This window comes from Stylophora pistillata, chromosome 8 (genome assembly GCF_964205215.1).
Source record: "Stylophora pistillata chromosome 8, jaStyPist1.2, whole genome shotgun sequence".
NCBI classification, from domain to species: Eukaryota; Metazoa; Cnidaria; class Anthozoa; order Scleractinia; family Pocilloporidae; genus Stylophora; species Stylophora pistillata.
The window spans coordinates 34,417,128-34,435,207 of NC_142526.1; the positions used below are offsets into that span (position 1 = coordinate 34,417,128).

Here is an 18,080-nt window from a genome sequence, read left to right on the forward strand (position 1 = left end):
TTTCTTTGTATCCATTGCGAAACCCACCGTGAGCAAACGGCTCTTATTCTTCGTTGAATTCGACAGTTATTATTATACAGCTCCTTTCCTTTAATTAATTTATGCGTTGTATCTCCTGCATCACGCTTCTTCCCTCTTTTTGCAGTCACTTTCTCTTTTAAGTTTTCCACGCGGCATCCGCCATACCAGAATCTTGTAAGGCATCCTACAAAGAATTCTGGGTTTGTTTGGCTACAATATCTCCACCCTTTTCAACTATATCTTGAATAATGGTCATTTTCATGTCTTCGGATAAAGCCTTTCCTCTGATGTAAACTCTTCCCACTTTACTTCTCGTATACTTTTCCATTATCACACAGCGACGAAGGAGAAAGGAATTTCAGGTATTTATCAACAAAAGTGGGCGGGGCAGCAATGTGAAAATTCGTGCCCATTCCACACTACGGTGGATTCGGTAGTAGTGAAATTCACATATCCTAAGGGCCGGACTGGGCAAATTTTTTTCAGGTCTGATTTTCGCTATTGCATAAATAGCGCTATCTACTGCCAGGATCGTGCATCAGACGTATCTAATACCGCAGTTCAAAATATATGAACTTCATATATTTATTCTATCTCATTTATCACTTTCACGGGTTTATTACGAACCAACTTATCGGCCTGCTCCCAGTTGGCTTGTTAGCTCAATTGGTAGAGCGCTGCACTAGTATCGCAGAGATCAGTGGTTCGAGTCCCGTACAGGCCTGATTTTTTTCAGGTCTGATTTTCGCTATTGCATAAATAGCGCTATCTACTGCAAGGATCGTGCATCATACGTATCTAATACTGCAGTTCAAAATATATGAACTTCATATATTTATTCTATCTCAATGTTGTGTTATTTTGAGGAAAGTTTGGCCAAGGAGACACAAAGCAACAGACAAGGCCTGTCTACATTACCGAGCTATCGGACAACAAATGTATAGCAGTTATGTGTGGACATTATCACTCCATGGCTCTGTGAGCAGATCACCGGGTGTGGTCGTGGGGATGGGGAGTCCATGGACAGTTAGGAGTGGGTAGCATTAAAGATGCACTCCTCCCAACACATGTGCAAGCACTTGATCAGTATCAAGTGACCAAACTAGCTGCTGGGTATTCACACAGTGCAGTACTTACAGCTTAGGTTGGCTTTGGTTTGTTACAAAGTCAATTCAATCTGCACCTGAATACCATAAATCCTATAATAAGCCTTCCCGGGGGAGGGGGGAGCTTATTTATTCCACGGACTTTGGGGGGGGGGTGGCTTAGAGGGAGGCTTATTAATTTAAAGTGGAAAAACTTAATTTAAAGAGGAAAAACTTCATAAGTATCACTTCTTTTTGAACAAAATGAAACACAGAGTGCTAGTAATATTCTTCAGCACACAAACTGATGGCCATGGTTTACCATGTTTCCCACCTAGTGGGTTTTGTGCCCTGACCAAATATTATATTTTGACCTAAGTTTTACTAAGCTGGGTTATGAGACAAAAGACTGTTGCTATGAACTTTGGAGATTTACAGGGGAAGGGCAATCGGGCAAAACCCTGTGTTGAATTTTAAGCAGTGTTATAATTCGATACTCTCCCAGTGATAAGCTAGTATTATTGGATCTCAGATTTAATTTATGGTTTAGGCTGAATATAAAATACAAATCCATGTAGTTGGACACTTTTTGTCTCTACATACATTGTGCTCTCCAGAACTACCTGGCTCATGTTAATCCCTTAATGATGTTTAGGTTAGTTGTCTCTGATTTTGTAAAGACATTTAGGTATGTATCTTGTGGTGTTTGTTTTACTTAGGACTGTATGGTCAGTTAGGACTGGGAAACAATAGTAAGCAGACACTTCCAGTGCTTGTACGGACTTTAAAGAATGAGAAACTTTACTTAATTTGTTGTGGATCATTTGAAAGTGTAAGTAATTTAGCCAAATTTTCTTACTTTATATTTTAGTCTTTGCACCACTGTTGATACTTTCTTAAGGTGAGGAAAACATTTCTATTGTGCCCCATGCTCATGGTGACCATTCTTCTTGTGGCGACTGGTGTGGCTACTTAAAAAGTCCTGCGTCCTACAAACACAGAGGCCTTCCCCATGGCAAGGATCTGATGGACAAAAGGTTGAGGCAGTCACTGGAAAAGATCATAGTAGTAAGTACAGTGTACATGTATGCTGGCACAGCTCGCTCCTCACAAATTCCCAATGCCAACCATTTTACCTGTAGAGGAACACAACTCTTAGAAAATAGTGTTAGTGCTTATGATTGTATTCTAAATTAAATTAATAACTGCAAGGGATAACGCTATAAGTGTTAGAGGACTATCAACCTCTTTTTCCGTTTCACAAGCTTTAAGAGATACCAAATTGTAGTGAATAAAAACCATTTACTTCTTCAATTTAGGTTTATGCTTCAAATGCCAAGAAGCTAGCTCCCCTTGGGTCGAGCCAGGCAATTCTTTAAAGTTTGTAAAGAAAATGGACAAGAAAATACTAATTTTGAAACAGAAACAGAAAACAAGAGAGTACAAGAAGAAAAGAATTGAGAAGAAAGCGAAGCAGTTGAAAAAGACAAAACAGCTTGAGAACAGAGAAGGACAACAGTATAGTTCTGGAATGGGCTTTGATGGGCGTGATGCTGCTCAGGAAATTTCAGCACCACCTGTAGCCTCAAAGATTGAGAAAGTATCGTTAACCAAAGACTATCATCAATTCATATTTGACTTGGAAACATCTGGAAGGGGTAATTAGCTTTGCAGGGTGAAGTTTGGCAAAAAAGTAACAAAGTGAATACAAGGCTGTGCTCTAAGGAAAATTGAATGGAGCCCAGTGCTCTGAAACTGTGAAATCTAGGGTGCCCAGCATATGCTTTGTATAAAAAAAAAACTAAAATTTCCGAGTCACCCAAGTAGAAAAGTAAGGCGCCAGGGGCCACTGGGCGCTGTTAGAGCACAGCCTTGGAATATAACCATGTTTGTCCCAGCAGGGTGTTTTGGAATTGCACATTAGAGAATAATTATATTTAATCATGGAATTGTTTTGCTATTTTGCTAGATTGCTGAATACTCGTCCTGCTAATTTGCATCCCATAGATTCCTTTGTTTTATCATGCCTTGTTCTTAAAGAAAATAGGTCAGATGCAAATTAGCAGGACAGGTGTTCAGAAATCACTCCTATTTTTATTTTAGATATACCCTGCATAGATGCACTAAGCCTTTTTATTACATTTTTCTTTGTAATATCTTTGTAAAGTATTAATTGGATTACAATATCTTAAAACAGGTAATGATGCTGAAATCCTACAAATTGCAGCAACAGATGGTAATGATGAGTTCTCTATTTATATCAAGCCTCGTAATGTACTATCAGCAGAAGCATCTGCTGTGAACAAACTCACCTTCCAAAGAGCAATACTGTTTTATGATGGGAAGCCAATAACTGATGCTGTTGCAATTGATGTGGCACTGAAGACCTTCATTGAGTGGCTCAAATCAAGAATGCCTTGCATTTTAGTAGCACACAATTGCAAATCCTTTGATGCCAGGTTCTTGGTGCAAGCAGCAGAGAAAAATGGAGTCATGGATGACTTAGTTAAAACAGTTTCTGGCTTTACAGACCCTCTTTCAGCATTCAGGGAATTGCTTCCTGAAAGGAAATCCCAAAGCCAAGAAAACCTGGTACAAGGTCTTCTGGGTAAATCCTATGAAGCTCACAATGCTCTTGCAGATGTGCAAACACTTTACCAGCTGGTGAACAAGTTTCTAAATGTCAAACTGCTACAAAAGCACAGCTTCAAAGTTTCATGGGTGGCATCCTATCAGAAGCTCCTAAAAGAAAAGAAACTTCTGGTTAATACCCTGCAGCCATTAGTTAGAGAGAAGTACATTTCAGCCTCAATGGCCATTAAGTGTGCAAGCTCAGGTTTGGGTCTCCCTCACCTGAGAGTGGTATACCAAAGAGGCAAGGAAGAAGGGGTGAAGCAAGTTCTGATGGAGAGGTTTGACAACAAACCCAGAGTCTCCTCAAACAAGCGGGTGCTGGTGCAAATATGTCAGTACTTTACAGATAATGCAAATTAAGATTGTGATTTGTGCAATTAATGTTTTGAAATAATTTTTGCACGGAAAATGTAGTAGTCAGAATGAGGACCAGTGAGACATTGGAGTGTGGTTCTGAAGTATAAAAAGCAAATTTTAAAGTGCAGTTCGTATTTTTCAGAGTATACTACATTGTACTGTATATATCACTCCTGTTAGAGTGATGGGTGAAGAATTCACATTTTGCTGTGTATGGAAACCAAACAAGACAACATACAAAGAATACAAAGAATTTGGGTTGTCTGTCTAGCATGGGGTCCTTGACTCCTTTAAGGACTATCCCTATGGCATTATTTTTTCTCCTTTTTCTCTCTCTTTTGTTTACTATGTTGCCATTAAATTGATAAATATAAATATAAATACGAATCAACAGTCTTTTCTTCAAGTTTTTTGTCAAACCTTTATTGCCCAAGCAAAACAAATCGAACCCTAGCTCACTGGAATTAACAAAACGCCAGCGCTACGAAACTGTTTCAACTATATGCTTATAACTTCAAAATCTCATCAAATCTTGACTTACCTCATTTTTTGTTATTTTTTCACGCTTTCCAAGTATGAATTTCTGTGTTGGTGACATCAAACACATAAAAACAACCGAAAAGAAGCTTATTATCGAGTGCATACTTCGAGCACGATGGACACCATTTTGTCTCGTCCCAGTCCCCACCGTGCAAATTCTTCATCCTGACTACGATCTGAAAACCATGTCCACCTTTTACGGCAGTTTGTGAGGAAACAAGCACGGTGACACCCGATTTTTTTTTCAGGTTTTTGCTATGAACAATCTAATAAAGAACATATTTGAAGAATAAAAAAAGTTTGACGGTAGAACATTATTTTTTTTTTGGAAAATAGTTCCGTACTTTGTGTATTTTGGCCAAGGCGAGGACTTCAAGCTAACCACGGAACTGTCCGAAAAAGGGCAAAATCCCCACAACCGAGCAATCAAAAACAGCTAAAATGAAGCAATACCGCTTATTTTGATAAAGGAACCTTCAATTTCAAAATAAAATTTTGTTTCTTTCAAGTAACCAAGGCTAAATTCTGTTGGAAGGTGATTCGAATTTTTAACGCACAACCAATAAAAATAGCCCATTTTATTAGCCTGCCGACGCATAAACAAGCACGGTGACCCCATTTTTTTTTTACATTTTTTTAATGTTTATATCATGAATGTTAATCATACCAAGTTTCAAAAAACGTTTGATAGTAGAGCAATTTCAAGGGAATTACCTTAAGGCGATTCCCTTGTTTTGCACTGCGCAACCTTTTCTGCGCATAACATTGCGACATCCAAGATGGCGGCCGTTCTTCATGCTAGCGTTAGAAAAACAAACAAGGGCCGCTTTTGCAGAGCGAAAGCTTTTATTTGCAATAAGAATGCCGCAAATCGGCTGAAAGCTTCTGGTAATGCTCTGGTAAGACAAGAAAATGGAAAGAATGTGCGTGATCCGGAAGTCTGCAGTGGATTTCCACTTCGCGGCCGTCGAGTTGTGGAATTCAATGTCCCCCTGTGAGGCAGCTCTACAGCTCTTCGACTGCATAAAAGAACCGGTGTCTGGGTTAGGATCACTACTGTACATATCCTCTTCAAACTCTGAGTGTGGAGAGACAAATACCTGTCGTACAAACAAGACCCACCGTAGCACCGGAACAACGCGAGGGAGACCAATCTTTGATGTAAACACGAAGCTCGCTGCAGGTTTATTTACATTAAACGTGGCTAAAAATCTTGTTTTCCACCATTACAGCATCCATTTAACATCTAGCCAATTTGTTAATAAGTTGAATCGAAATATTTACAGGGATGCTACACGCAGGCATAGATCCTACCCACGTAAACGAGTAGTTATCATCCATCAATATACCATCACTTGGAGAGTCCACGCTGAAGGCTCGCGAGAGGGAAGTGGGGCTCCAAGTTGAAGAGTTGGCCAAGGAATCATGTCTGAAAAGTTTAGAAAGCGAAAGAAACATGTGGAAAGATGATAGTGAAAAGGAAAATGTGGAGATAGGAGCGTCATATGACATGGAATGGCGAAAAAGGGGAAAAGCCCACAACAGCCTGAGAGGTACACTGCAAATTCAACGTCTGAAAGAATTAAAAAGGGTGCATTTGGTTATGCATTTTCTTAGAAAGCTGCTGTTTTTTTCTCTGGATTGTTCTTTAGCTTACTGACAGTTTTGGTGTCAGCCAATGGTCAAAGTTAATGAACTAAATAATTAATAAATAAATAAAATATATCCTTACTTTCACCACTAGGTGTTGGCTCCATGGTTGGCCTAAAAACTGGCAAGGTGATTTGCTATGGTTCAAGGTCAAAGAAGTAATGTATAGAAATATATTTTGTCTACTAGCACCTTGTTGTAAACAACAAGAGCGATGTTTTTTTTTTTCAATTTGACCAAAAAAGTACAGAATCATTCAACATATGACAGCACCCATATTTGTCTCCTCTTGAAAGTGTTACCCAGGACCTTTACTCATAATGTCTTTTGTAAAGGTGTGCAACATGTGAAACTGCCAACAGACAGTCGAAAAACTCTCGCATGCACAACTGCAGGCTCAACTGGGAAGGCTCGTCAAAAGCTATGGAAGCTGATGTTTGTGTTGATCTAGTCAAAAGGTAATTACTAACCAGGTAAGTAATAATAAAAATAAAAAATAAAATAACAATTATAATAATAGTTGTTAACATGTCAAATTCACAGCTCTATTGCTGCAAAGAGAGACTTGTGGAATCTACCTCAACTGGTAGAGCGCTGCACTAGTATCGCAGAGGTCAGTGGTTCGAGTCCCGTACAGGCCTGATTTTTTTTTTCAGGTCTGATTTTCGCTATTGCATAAATAGCGCTATCTACTGCGAGGATCGCACATCATACGTATCTAATACCGCAGTGCAAAATATATGAACTTCATATATTCATTGCATCTTATATGCTTATAACTTCAAAATCTCATTAAATCTTGAATTACCCCATTCTATGTTATTTTTTCACCCTTTCCAAGTATGAATTTCCGTTTTGGGGATATCAAACACATAAAAACAACCGAAAATAAGCGTAATATCGAGTGCATACTTCGACATCTGATGCCCGATATATTCTGTACGATTTCGTTCTTTGAGCGTGTGACGCCGTCACAGCCGTCACAGCCGTCACAGCCGTCACAACAGAGGGTAGACTGAGCTTGACTCACTCGTCAGACTGTTAAGGATACAAAAACGATTGACTGAACTTGACTCATTCATCAGACTGACTTTTAAGGATACTCAAAGGATTCATTTAGCCTAAGTCGAATTTGTTTACGAAGTACTTTGATTTCTTTGTTGCGAATTTTTTTAGTTACGGATGTGGTTACGTTGTGCCCGTATAAAAGCCTCGTTTAGCGTCGCTTTAGCTATTGTATGATTGTATTTCACCTGGATTAGGCTGGGTTGCACGAAAAATATATCTGGCATGGTATAAATCCACGGATGGGATGGCATTTGTCCGGAGAAGAAAGGAATGCTGTTGAAGTTTCGGATGTGTGTTTTGTGGACAAGTCTCTTTTAAAATGGCAAATTTCCTTTGCGTAAGTTCTTGTTGAATGTTTCCGGAAATTTTGTTATAATTCCTTTTTGCACATAGAGCCGTTTAATACTGTTGAATTGCCAGTCAATAGTCGTTTAAATTTTCGCGAGCATTAGCGTGACCCCGCGTGAAACTGAATTAAATCTCAAAATGTACACCTCTGTTCGTTACCATCTAAATGTACAGCCGGTTAACCATTTGTTCGTTACCTTGTTTTTGTGAACGTAAGTCTTTCTCTATAATCTGTTATTTATTATTGTTTTTGTTGATAATTATTGGACACAACTCCTTTTAGTTGACTTTGTTTTTTAATTTGGAAGTTGTCGTTCTTAGGTCTCGTTTAGTGGCTTTGCAGTCGCCTTTAACGAAGTCCATGGACTTAATTCAGGTAAGTGGTACCATTCCAGTATGGGGCCCATGAATATAAATAAAAGCAATTATTTCCAAAAGGTAACTGTTCTTTTTCGTCCTGTCGAGTTTGGAGTTTACAGCTACTCTATAATTTGAGCAGGTCGAGGGGACGCGAAGGTAGGTGGCGCATTACGGCTATTGGAATATAGTTTAAATTTTATTTGTATATAAGGCCCAAATCGGCCATTTCTTTCCATAATTAAGGTCGAGTGATAAAGCTATCTTTGAAATGTAAACTTTATTTGGCCTCTTTTATTTGTGATTTAAATTCTCTTCTAAATATCTCATTAATTTCTCGCAGTTTCGTCGGCCACCCTGCAGATGGCCACCAAAACTAAAAGGCGCTCATAGTTTTCGTGAAGATAATGAATGTAAAGTACTTGAATTAATTAGCATTAGAAAAAGCCCCGCTTGACTACATTTAGGGAAAAACTAGGTGATCAAAAGCTTCTTTTTCTAACGTGGGCTTTTAAAGATAATTTGAAACCACAATGAGTGGTAATAACGCGTTGTTTATTTGCAATCTTGCACACTCTTGTGGTCGAGAACTGCTCCCGGTGGACGAAGCCCCTATGACTGCACTTGTTAAAGAGGAAAACTAGTTCTGCAAATACAAGTTTACACATTTGTATTTTGAAATATCACTTGTGGTGTTTATCCCTGCACTTGTTTAATACACTACAATCCTCGGGGGGCCATTAGTTGAATTCCTGGGCGAATTTGGTGTACTGTTGTACCCTCCTTCAGGCGTTACTTGGCAAAACCATTGCACTTCGGCTTTGTTAAGTATAGTTGTTTGGCCATTGCACTGACCGTGGCCGAGGATGCCCTATAAAAAAAGCAAAAAAAAGGAAACCGACTAATACTGAAAAGAATATGAATCTAGCAGCCATTTCGGGTCTATAGTTTCGTTTTAGATCCAAAATTCAAGAAGGAAGCTTTTTGTATCTTTATTTTGTAAATCCTTTGTAAAAATTAAGATGTGTTTCTTCTCCTCAGGATTAAGTGAGAAAAGAGTGACAAATGCTTTCTGGAATGGAGAGCTGGAAGCTGAACTAAGAGAAAGAAAGGCACTTGACATGTTCTGGATGATGTTTGTTGATGCTGACAGAGAGGCAATCATGGCTCACATTGACAAGCTTAGAGCCCAGGCAAATTATTCACATCCTCGTGGAGACTGCACTGAAGACTGTAATGCTAGAGGTGATGAATGGCAATGTAAACTGTTCCCTCTTTTTGCAGTTGTTTTTTTCCCAAACCTTCATTTTGCATGAAATGTAGTTTCCTATTAATGCTGAAACCAGAGGAGCCAATAGCAGATTGGATTGGAGGATTTTCTAAGTCATTTATAAATACAATCTGTGATTAGGAATGACTCTTTCATTATTACTTTGAAAGGATGTGGTAAGCTTTGGGTTGCAGACGGGTAATGGAAGTTGATGTTCGCACATTGTATGATGAAGAGAAAGGTGCAAGCCCTAATGTTTATTTTCTGATTCATATCATTAAGAATTGAAATCCTTGTTTCCACTCATCCACCTTCAATATTTTTGAGAAAGGTCAACAAAAAGTGTTTTACATTACTCTCTGGGCATTTGATTATCATATTTTTTTCTCTTCTTTAAGCTTTTTCACTTTTCTTTTAAAAGAAAATACATCACATTCATAGTTTAAAATTTGTTGTAAATTACTATGTTCACTTTCTTATTGAACTGCATTTGTTTTGTTGCTATTTAAAAATAACAATAAATTTCATAGATGCATAAAATTTTGAAGGACCAGTGTGAAAAAAATCTGATGGAGTCAGGGTTTGGATGAATCAGTTTGGACTCTAATGGATTCTGATATTATGAATGTGCTTCCACTGAATGTGATTTCAGTTATGTTCGCTATGGAGCCCTTATATTTGAGAATGGCACACTTTTTTAAAACATTTGACAATTTAATAATAATCATTTGGTCATTACTGTTGAATCTCCTTTTTTTTAACATTTTTTCATTAGAATGTTATCAATGGACTTCCCCTGGTAAATTATCCTGATGTCTGCACTGCTGCCCCTGTCCATGGAATGGCATTTTGCCAGTAACATTTAGATTTTCTTTCCTCCAGGCATCCAAGTATTCCTTCTGATATTAGAGGCTTTTTAAAACATTGTGGTGTTTTAAAGGATGCAAGTGCTGTTGAAGGTAAGTGGTGATTTACATTCGGATGTTTACGATTCATTTCTTCACGTCATCAACTTCGCATGAAGGATGAATAGATGTTCCTTAATTTTCTTGTGCAACCATTTTCATCTTTTCCTGCTATACCAAATGAAAAATCATAAATATGTTTCGATAAAAGATCCGACATGTTACCCTTTTGATATGTGGGTTGCCAGATGGTGCAAATAATTGCACTTGCTAACTGATAGAAGAGGTTGAGTATCAGATGACTCAAGTTGAAGGTTTCCCAAAGTATTTGTGTGAGCAATCTTCTTAGCTAGAGGGTCATGTTGATATTGGTCAGTACATGTTATTTCACTCTCATGTCTGGTAATTGCTGTATGCAATTTCAATTCTGGGCAGTGCTTTTTAGCACTACTTCCTTCCAGTTAAAATGCGAGCACTCACTTATTCATATACTTATTCGTATTTTTTACTTCTCAGTTGCCGACAATATCACCCTAACCACTGATGAAACTAAAAAGGTAGAATCTGTGGTAGACTCCATTTTGGATACTGCAAGTACACCTGTAGGTCAATCAGCAGTGTTATCCCAAGGTAAACCTATCCCCTAGGCCCTCCATAAGTTTGCCTATTCATTTCCAATTGTGCATATTTAACTTTTTGTACAGCTGAAATGTTTCTGAAATTGTAAAGGCATCACCCATGACAAGTTTGAAAGCAATGCAGCTTTAAGGGAAAAAATTTTGTTTTTAGTGTGTCGTTTTTAAGTGCACGACTCCTGTTATCTTTGACTTCTCCCTGAGCCTGTTGATGTCAAACATATTCCACATTGCAGGTTAAGGGCTGCATAATGGTTTTGAAATCGTATAAATAGGTTTGCCTTTTTATGATATGCTACCATACCATGTTTTATTAGCTTTTAGTTACATTTGAAGTGCCAAAAGAAAAAAAACTCATTTTTTCTTGCTCACACAACAGGAAATGAAGAGATTTTATCTCAACCTACCTCGGCTGCATTACTAGCTGACTGTGCAGAGGAAACACCAACATCTTGTAATAAAGAAACTGGTGAAAAAAAACGCCTGCAGAAATGGTCCCGTGGACATTTTTTTATTGTTCGAGGCAGTGGATTTATTGACAAATGGAATCCCCTTTTCCGGTATATGCGAACCTTGGTTAATCTTCTTTCACTATATATATAGCTGTTTTGAAATGTTGCCCTTTCCGCTTACATATATATGTATGATTTGAGTCATGTTTCCCCGGACAATTTTCTTTTTAATGATAATATCACCTTTTGCAGGTGCAGATCGATTGTCAAGTTAAAGATAAATAGACGCAAACAGTATCACATTAAAAATGTTGCTACTGCTTTGACTTAATTTGCAGAGTTGATTTGATTCATCTTTGAGCCAGTCAAGCAGAGTTTGCATTTTATGTACTTTAACTCAGGTGTACATTTCTCTTACCTGTACTTATACAGTTAAACATGTAAAATTGGACCTCAGTGTAGGTTTAGCCATGCCTATGATTATTGAAATGAGTCATGAGAATTTTGTTATCTAATATGCTAGACTCTCCATTAAGTTAAACCAGAGGTATCAATTTTATTTAATGTTTTCTTATGAAGGGTTATATATCTATTTCATGCCAACAGGGTGGAGAGTCCATCACAAGCATTTTTGATAATAATTAATTGGCTCTTAATCGTTTTGAAGGCCTTATGACCATCTTCTTGGGGTGATATATACTTGGCATACGACAACATGTGTCATGTTGATGGCATGAAAGCTGCGTCCAAACCATGCCACTTAACCACCACCATTTGACAAAATGTGGTCTGGAATAAACACTCATAGATAGTTTGCACCTCAAGAACCATAGAGATCCACAGTGCAAGACAAAGTACAATCCAGCCCAACTGAAGGAGGAGTTACCAAATGTTAACACTATGGCAGCAGAGCAGACCTTTGTTTGGCTTTCCCGTTTCTGTAATCATATGTGATTCAACATGTATATTCACTTCTATATTATGCAAACCTCATTACACTTTGCCTTTACCTTAAAACATGTCTTTTGACAACCAGTTTAATAAGAAAGCTCTGTAAAGATGAGGCAAATTGACAGCTAATGAAGGAACCAAATTACTATATTGCTAATAGCCCAGTTTCCCTTCATTCTCAAACATGACAAACAGTGATTATCAATAGATAGTTAGGAGAAAAGGTTGTGTGGATGAATAAAGTAATCATGCAAGAGAAAAGAATGCCTTAATCTACTTGTTCTGTGGTAATTTAGAGATAATTTTGGTGAATTGGTATGTGATCGGTATTCATGGGTTTAAAGTGCAATCTTGAGATAAATCCATCTCTCTTATCCCCTTCCACTGCACTCACCATGGATCCTCTTTTGGGACTCTTGTCAACTTTAGACACTTCAAGTGGAAGAACCTGTTTCCTGGACACTGTTGGGAAGGAGCAGTGCACCAAATAATCAAATAGTTTTGGTGGCAATGATTCTTATTATTACTCAGCTCGCGTTTCTACGTAGCTGCCACTTTGCTTAGTATCTGCATGTTATGACCTTGCCTGATTTAACTATGAATCCCACTTGCCATTGTGTGGAAAACAACATTTATTGTCATCATTTATTGTAGACTCATTTCTGCTTTTATATTCCAAATAATGAATATCAGACAAGAAGTTCTGTTAAAGACGAATTGATGTTAAATATTTATTCTTACTTATTCTTACTTAGGTAATGCCATGTACTACTTATGGAAGTACCTAATAAAGTTGTTGTTGTTGTTGTATAAAATTTCATCAAAATATTATTCCTAATGATGTCATTTTTCTCCTGCACTAATGATTTTTTTATCCGTGTTTTTACAGTTTAGTTAGGGGACCTTTCATAGGTATAGCCTCGTGGTTCACTTTTTCAAATCTGTTGCGTGTATCATAGGTTTGAGCGGATATGTAGTTGAATAAAATATTATTAATATCCGACAGTTTTAAAAGGTTATGTTGCCATAAGATCATACAAAGACTGGGGACTGGGGCGATAAACATAACCTAGGCTGCACGTAGGATTAAAATCTTCCTAAACTTTGAGAACGTAAATAAAGAAATAAATAAAAAACATGAAATAATAAAATACGTCTATATATATATATATATATTATGTGGCAGTTAAAATGTCTGGATGCCAGAACTCTTATACACGAAAGCTGGGCGTCTAGGACCTGGCCAGCTAACAAGTTTAGAATTTACATATGTACCCCCCCCCCCCCCCAAAAAAAAGAAAAACTTATACAAAATGATAAAAAAAAAACTTCTAAAAAAAAAAGCCCTAGTGGCTAGTTCCTTATGTCTTAAAAACTCAACAAAATAACATATGGCTAAGATGAAGTCTTCAACTCATGACTTTCAAAGATCTTGAGTGAACTGCTGACTACAGACTTCTGCATTCTACCTAACACTCCTGTACTCCTTTCTGATCCAACAAGCTCCCTGACGCTCTTCTTGAGGTCTTTCGAGTACCCTCCCAGGACATCGATGATTATGTTGTACTGAATGATATTAAAACCCGGGTACTGTCTCTTGAGCTCTAGAAGAAGCGGGGCGTACTTCATGATCTTCTCCTCGTCTTTGTGGTCCATGGGCAGCTCATCTCCAGTAGTGTTACCATCTTGCGCGCCTTGTCCACTAATTATATTGATAATAATATAGTTATTATTATTATCATTATTATTAATATTATTATTATAAAAGTTTCGATAGCTTTTTATCTTACGTGAAAAAATTGTCCGTTAATGCAACAAAATGGAGTCGCTTGTTGGTCAGGACCCACGCTCGTTAGTCTTTATAGCGGAGCTCGCAGCGAAGCACGTCATCATAAAAATGGTAGTAACACATAAAGCTGAAAAATTGCGACTTATAACTGTATGGACGTCTGTACAAGGTGTTACTTGCATATTAGTTCGATTTGAAAAGTTGATTTCGACCTAAAAGTTAACGAGCCTTTCGAGAAAATGAGCCGCTGGAAGCTTTATCAAATTTTTAGAACTTGCGTGGCTTAATCAAAGTGGGTGCTTATTTGAAGAGGGTTAGGGTGAGGAATGTTGGGAGCTTATTCCAGTGATAAAGGACTAATCGAGGGTGCCGACTGTCACAACCAAATACTGTCACGATTAAACACTATTGTAAAAGAACTTAGTCTTTTCTTCACAATTATTCTTGTCAACTTCTAAGCTACTCTAAAGGGCTATAGGATAAGTCATGGTACTGATAAAGGATAAATTTTGACATGTTACAACCTGTCAAGGTGTGTAAAGTCCTTACGACTTAATATATCGATCTAGCCACGCCTAAAAGTGGAGCTCACAGTTTTATTATTTTGTGTACGTCTCAAAGGCACAATTCCTGTCTTATATACTGGGTAACTGTATTTTCTGTAGAAGATTTGTGTATGGCTTTCAGCTTAATATTTTTCTATCTCTACGGGTGTTTGTGCGTGTGTCTAGTTGTTTTTTTCATAATAATAATGATACTAATAATAATTTAAACATATTTATACAGGATTGCTGCTTCAATTTAGGAAATAAAACTGCTATCAATGCGGGTCCTGTTGAAAAAAATAAATAGAAATCAATTTAGAGTAAATTATAAAATAGTTACAATAAACGAAAGTAAATTCGTTTATTGTAACTATTTTTTTCAACAAAAGTATTATGGAAACGTAATAAAATGCTTTAAATAAATTTATCAAAAAGAAAAAAAAATATGTACAACATATACATTGACCTTTTAGGTCCGAATCCTACCATAAGAAAAAATAAAGTGGAAGAAAACTCGCAAGTTGCAAGTTTCGCAAATTTTTCGGAAGACCAGCTCCGGCAAATTTTGGCCGAAAGAAACTCAAACATTTCATCTTGACACAATTCATTCAGCTTCGATTTTCTCCAGTATCTCAGTGTATTTTTCGCTTTTCATTTAAAGATATCGGTTAACCGGCTTGTGACGATCTGTGACGGTGTGTAACGGCCAGTTACTGCTTGTGACGCCTTGTTACGGCTTGTTACTGTGTATAGTGGCTTGTGACGATCTGTGACGGTGTGTAACGGCCAGTTACTACTTGTGACGGCTTGTTACGGCTTGTTACTGTGTGCAGTAAATGGTTTGAACCCGGGGGTAACATGTGAAGGTGTAGTCTGATCGTCCGGGTGAGTGTAGTCCTGAGAAGGACTGTTGTCGGTGGCAGTGACTGACGTTTTGACAACCTGTGCGGAAGTCATCATCAGAGTCAAGTGAATGATTGTTGTCAGTAGAACTGTAATAAGTTGGGAAAAGGACATCTGCGTGGTGCTATCATTGCTCATGTTTGGGGATATCCCATCCCTGATTTTTATTTGACTAGATGGGCACAGCAGTACACAGGCTAATTACAAGCTTTTGGTTACTCCTCATGACTTACTGTTAACTGGGAATTAACAGCTGACTTAATCTAATCAATTTGCTCCTGAACATTTTTTAACTTCATTTGTTCGACTTCAGAAAATACTTCTGATAATTTCCCTCTGACATTTCTAATTTGGAAGATTAATCATCATAATCATTATGTTCTTTACACCTCCATAAACACCAACAAGAGTTCTTTGTTTATAACTCAGGCAGCTTATGAATATAAGAAATCAAGTTTAGAAGATAGTTGATTCATTCAAGGCTGGTGCAATACGAGAAAAGACAATGCAGTGCTTTATTCACATAGATTAAATTATATTATAATAATTATTTTACCTTACAGTAGTTTTGTTTCTTAAAAATTTGTTTTCTAGTAGTACCAATATGGTAATGTTACTCTGTGAATCAGGGAGCTAAATAAAGAAGAAGTATTCTGTTAGCTCAGTACATTTTATGTTGCAGATGGCATTAAGTTAGTAAAGAAAGAAAAGAAAAAGCAAAAATAAATAAAATAAAATGATTAGTGAGGGAAAAGCAGCTTAAAATAAAGACATACTACAAATTATTCATAATTGTGATGAGAAATACTTGTTGGGAAAGTAAAACTATTGCTCAGAAATAAAATTGCAGCTTCTCAGAAAAAAAAAAATTACAAACTAAGGTGGAAAGTGAAAACTTCTTTATTATCATTATAATGAGCATTTTGTACTTAAAGCATACCTCGGTTTATTCTTCCTCTAGTTGAGCCAGTCTTTGTACTTTTGGGGGCTTCAGTCCTATGCATGGTACTGTCATAGGTTTTTTGGCCAACTATGATACATACAGTAACTAGTGGGGATAGGGTGGCCGTGCTACACGGGCATGTGTTGTCTTCTTTTCGGCGAATCTGACCGAAATGCCGTTGACATGCCGATTTATACGGCTCAAGCCACTGCTTTACAGACCTGATAGTGCAGCGTCCTCGGATCACCGCCTCAACCATTCAAAAATCGTCTCATTGTTAGCCTTGATGCATAAGCTCTTTTATAAACAACAAACCTTAGTTGCCACGGAGCCGCCAGCGAAAAACAACAATTTCATATCGTGTGCAACTTCAGTTCGGCTTTGGCAAATTATATAATTGAGCTTTAAAACTATCCAAAAGGTGAGCCGAGTTTCAAAGCTAAGTTTACCGTATTCTTTCTAAGTTTTGACTTTTTACGCTGTCGATTTGACTGACGGCGAAAAACATTGTAAAAGTTACCGGCATTTCGTGGATTCGTTGAGGTGTCCGCTGACCAGTAAAATACTGTATCGTGCCCTAAAAAACGTATTTCCGCGGTGACATCTGGCATGGTATAACACACAGCGTTTGTATTCACATAAATATTAACTTACGACTAGCGCAAGAAAGGTGCCGTTTTGATTACAAAACAAACTAAGATCGTAATACTCACCTCTAGCGACACTTTTCCAAACTCTCATGTTGCCATCAATGTCTCCCAAACATCATTTCTTTCTCAAACGAAGCAGACGAGTGTAAATCGAAACGAAGAACGCGTCGTGGCGGTTGAATCAAAAGTCGTCTCCAAAGCTCAGAATATTTACCGCGCTAACGACAAGTTTTCTCGTATTTCTCGGCATTTCTTTGGGGAAAAACTTCGGATTGTTCAAATTTTCAATTTCCAAAGCATAGAAAGGAGATATTTGTGTTTAGGTGCAAAAATAATGGAAGATTTTCAGTTCCTTTCTTGTCGTTATTCAACTGAACAGGAAAGAACCACGCATCACGTACGCGCCCAAATTTCTGATCTTGTTGTAATGACATCTCGCGCATGCGCAGACGTTATTCAGCCCTGTCACTACGATCTGTAAACCATGTCCACCTTTCACTGCAGTCTGTGAGGAAACAAGAACGGTGACACCCGATTCTTTTTTCAGGTATTTGCTTTGAACAATCTAATAAAGAACATATTTGAAGAATAAAAAAAGTTTGATAGTAGAACATGATTTTTTTTTTGGAGAATAGTTCCGCACTTCAAGCTAACAACGGAACTGTCCGAAAAAGTGCAAAATCCCCACAACCGAGCAATCAAAAACAGCTAAAATGAAGCAATACTGCTTATTTTGATAAAAGAACCTTCAATTTCAAAATAAAATTTTGTTTCTTTCAAGTTACCAAGGCTAAATTCTGTAGGGAGGTGATTCGAATTTTTAACGCACAACCAGTAAAAATACCCCATTTTATTTGCCTGCTCACGCATAAACAAGCACGGTGACACCATTTTTTTATTACATTTCTTCAATGTTTATATCATGAATGTTAATTATACCAAGTTTCAAACAACCTTTGATAGTAGAAGAATTTCAA

At 37.5% G+C, this 18,080-nt stretch overlaps 1 protein-coding gene, 1 long non-coding RNA gene and 1 pseudogene across 4 annotated transcripts; 2 read left to right on the forward strand and 1 right to left on the reverse strand.

Moving 5' to 3' along the window:
- The first annotated feature begins 755 nt into the window (after nt 1-755).
- On the forward strand, nt 756-4,503 carry LOC148725970 (maternal protein exuperantia-like). The gene is made up of 3 exons (XM_088731607.1): nt 756-2,174; nt 2,426-2,764; nt 3,304-4,503. The coding sequence occupies exons 2-3, from the start codon at nt 2,500-2,502 to the stop codon at nt 4,098-4,100; spliced, it is 1,062 nt and encodes a 353-aa protein (XP_088587733.1). The 5' UTR covers nt 756-2,174; nt 2,426-2,499; the 3' UTR covers nt 4,101-4,503.
- A 922-nt stretch (nt 4,504-5,425) lies between these two features.
- Nucleotides 5,426-13,088, forward strand: LOC148725971 (uncharacterized; annotated as a pseudogene). Its single transcript, XR_015991132.1, has 9 exons — nt 5,426-6,745; nt 7,550-7,692; nt 8,025-8,079; nt 9,102-9,305; nt 9,501-9,571; nt 10,106-10,289; nt 10,752-10,865; nt 11,250-11,430; nt 11,990-13,088. The product of XR_015991132.1 is annotated as an uncharacterized LOC148725971 (transcript).
- Nucleotides 12,888-17,650, reverse strand: LOC148725972 (uncharacterized). Of its 2 annotated transcripts, XR_015991135.1 has the most exons (3): nt 17,167-17,650; nt 16,451-16,506; nt 12,888-15,549 (listed from the first exon to the last, which is right to left on the reverse strand). It is a non-coding gene; the product is annotated as an uncharacterized LOC148725972 (long non-coding RNA). The 2 variants fall into 2 exon arrangements; XR_015991134.1 differs by lacking the exon at nt 17,167-17,650 and having other exon boundaries at nt 16,451-17,160.
- Nucleotides 17,651-18,080: the final 430 nt, after the last annotated feature.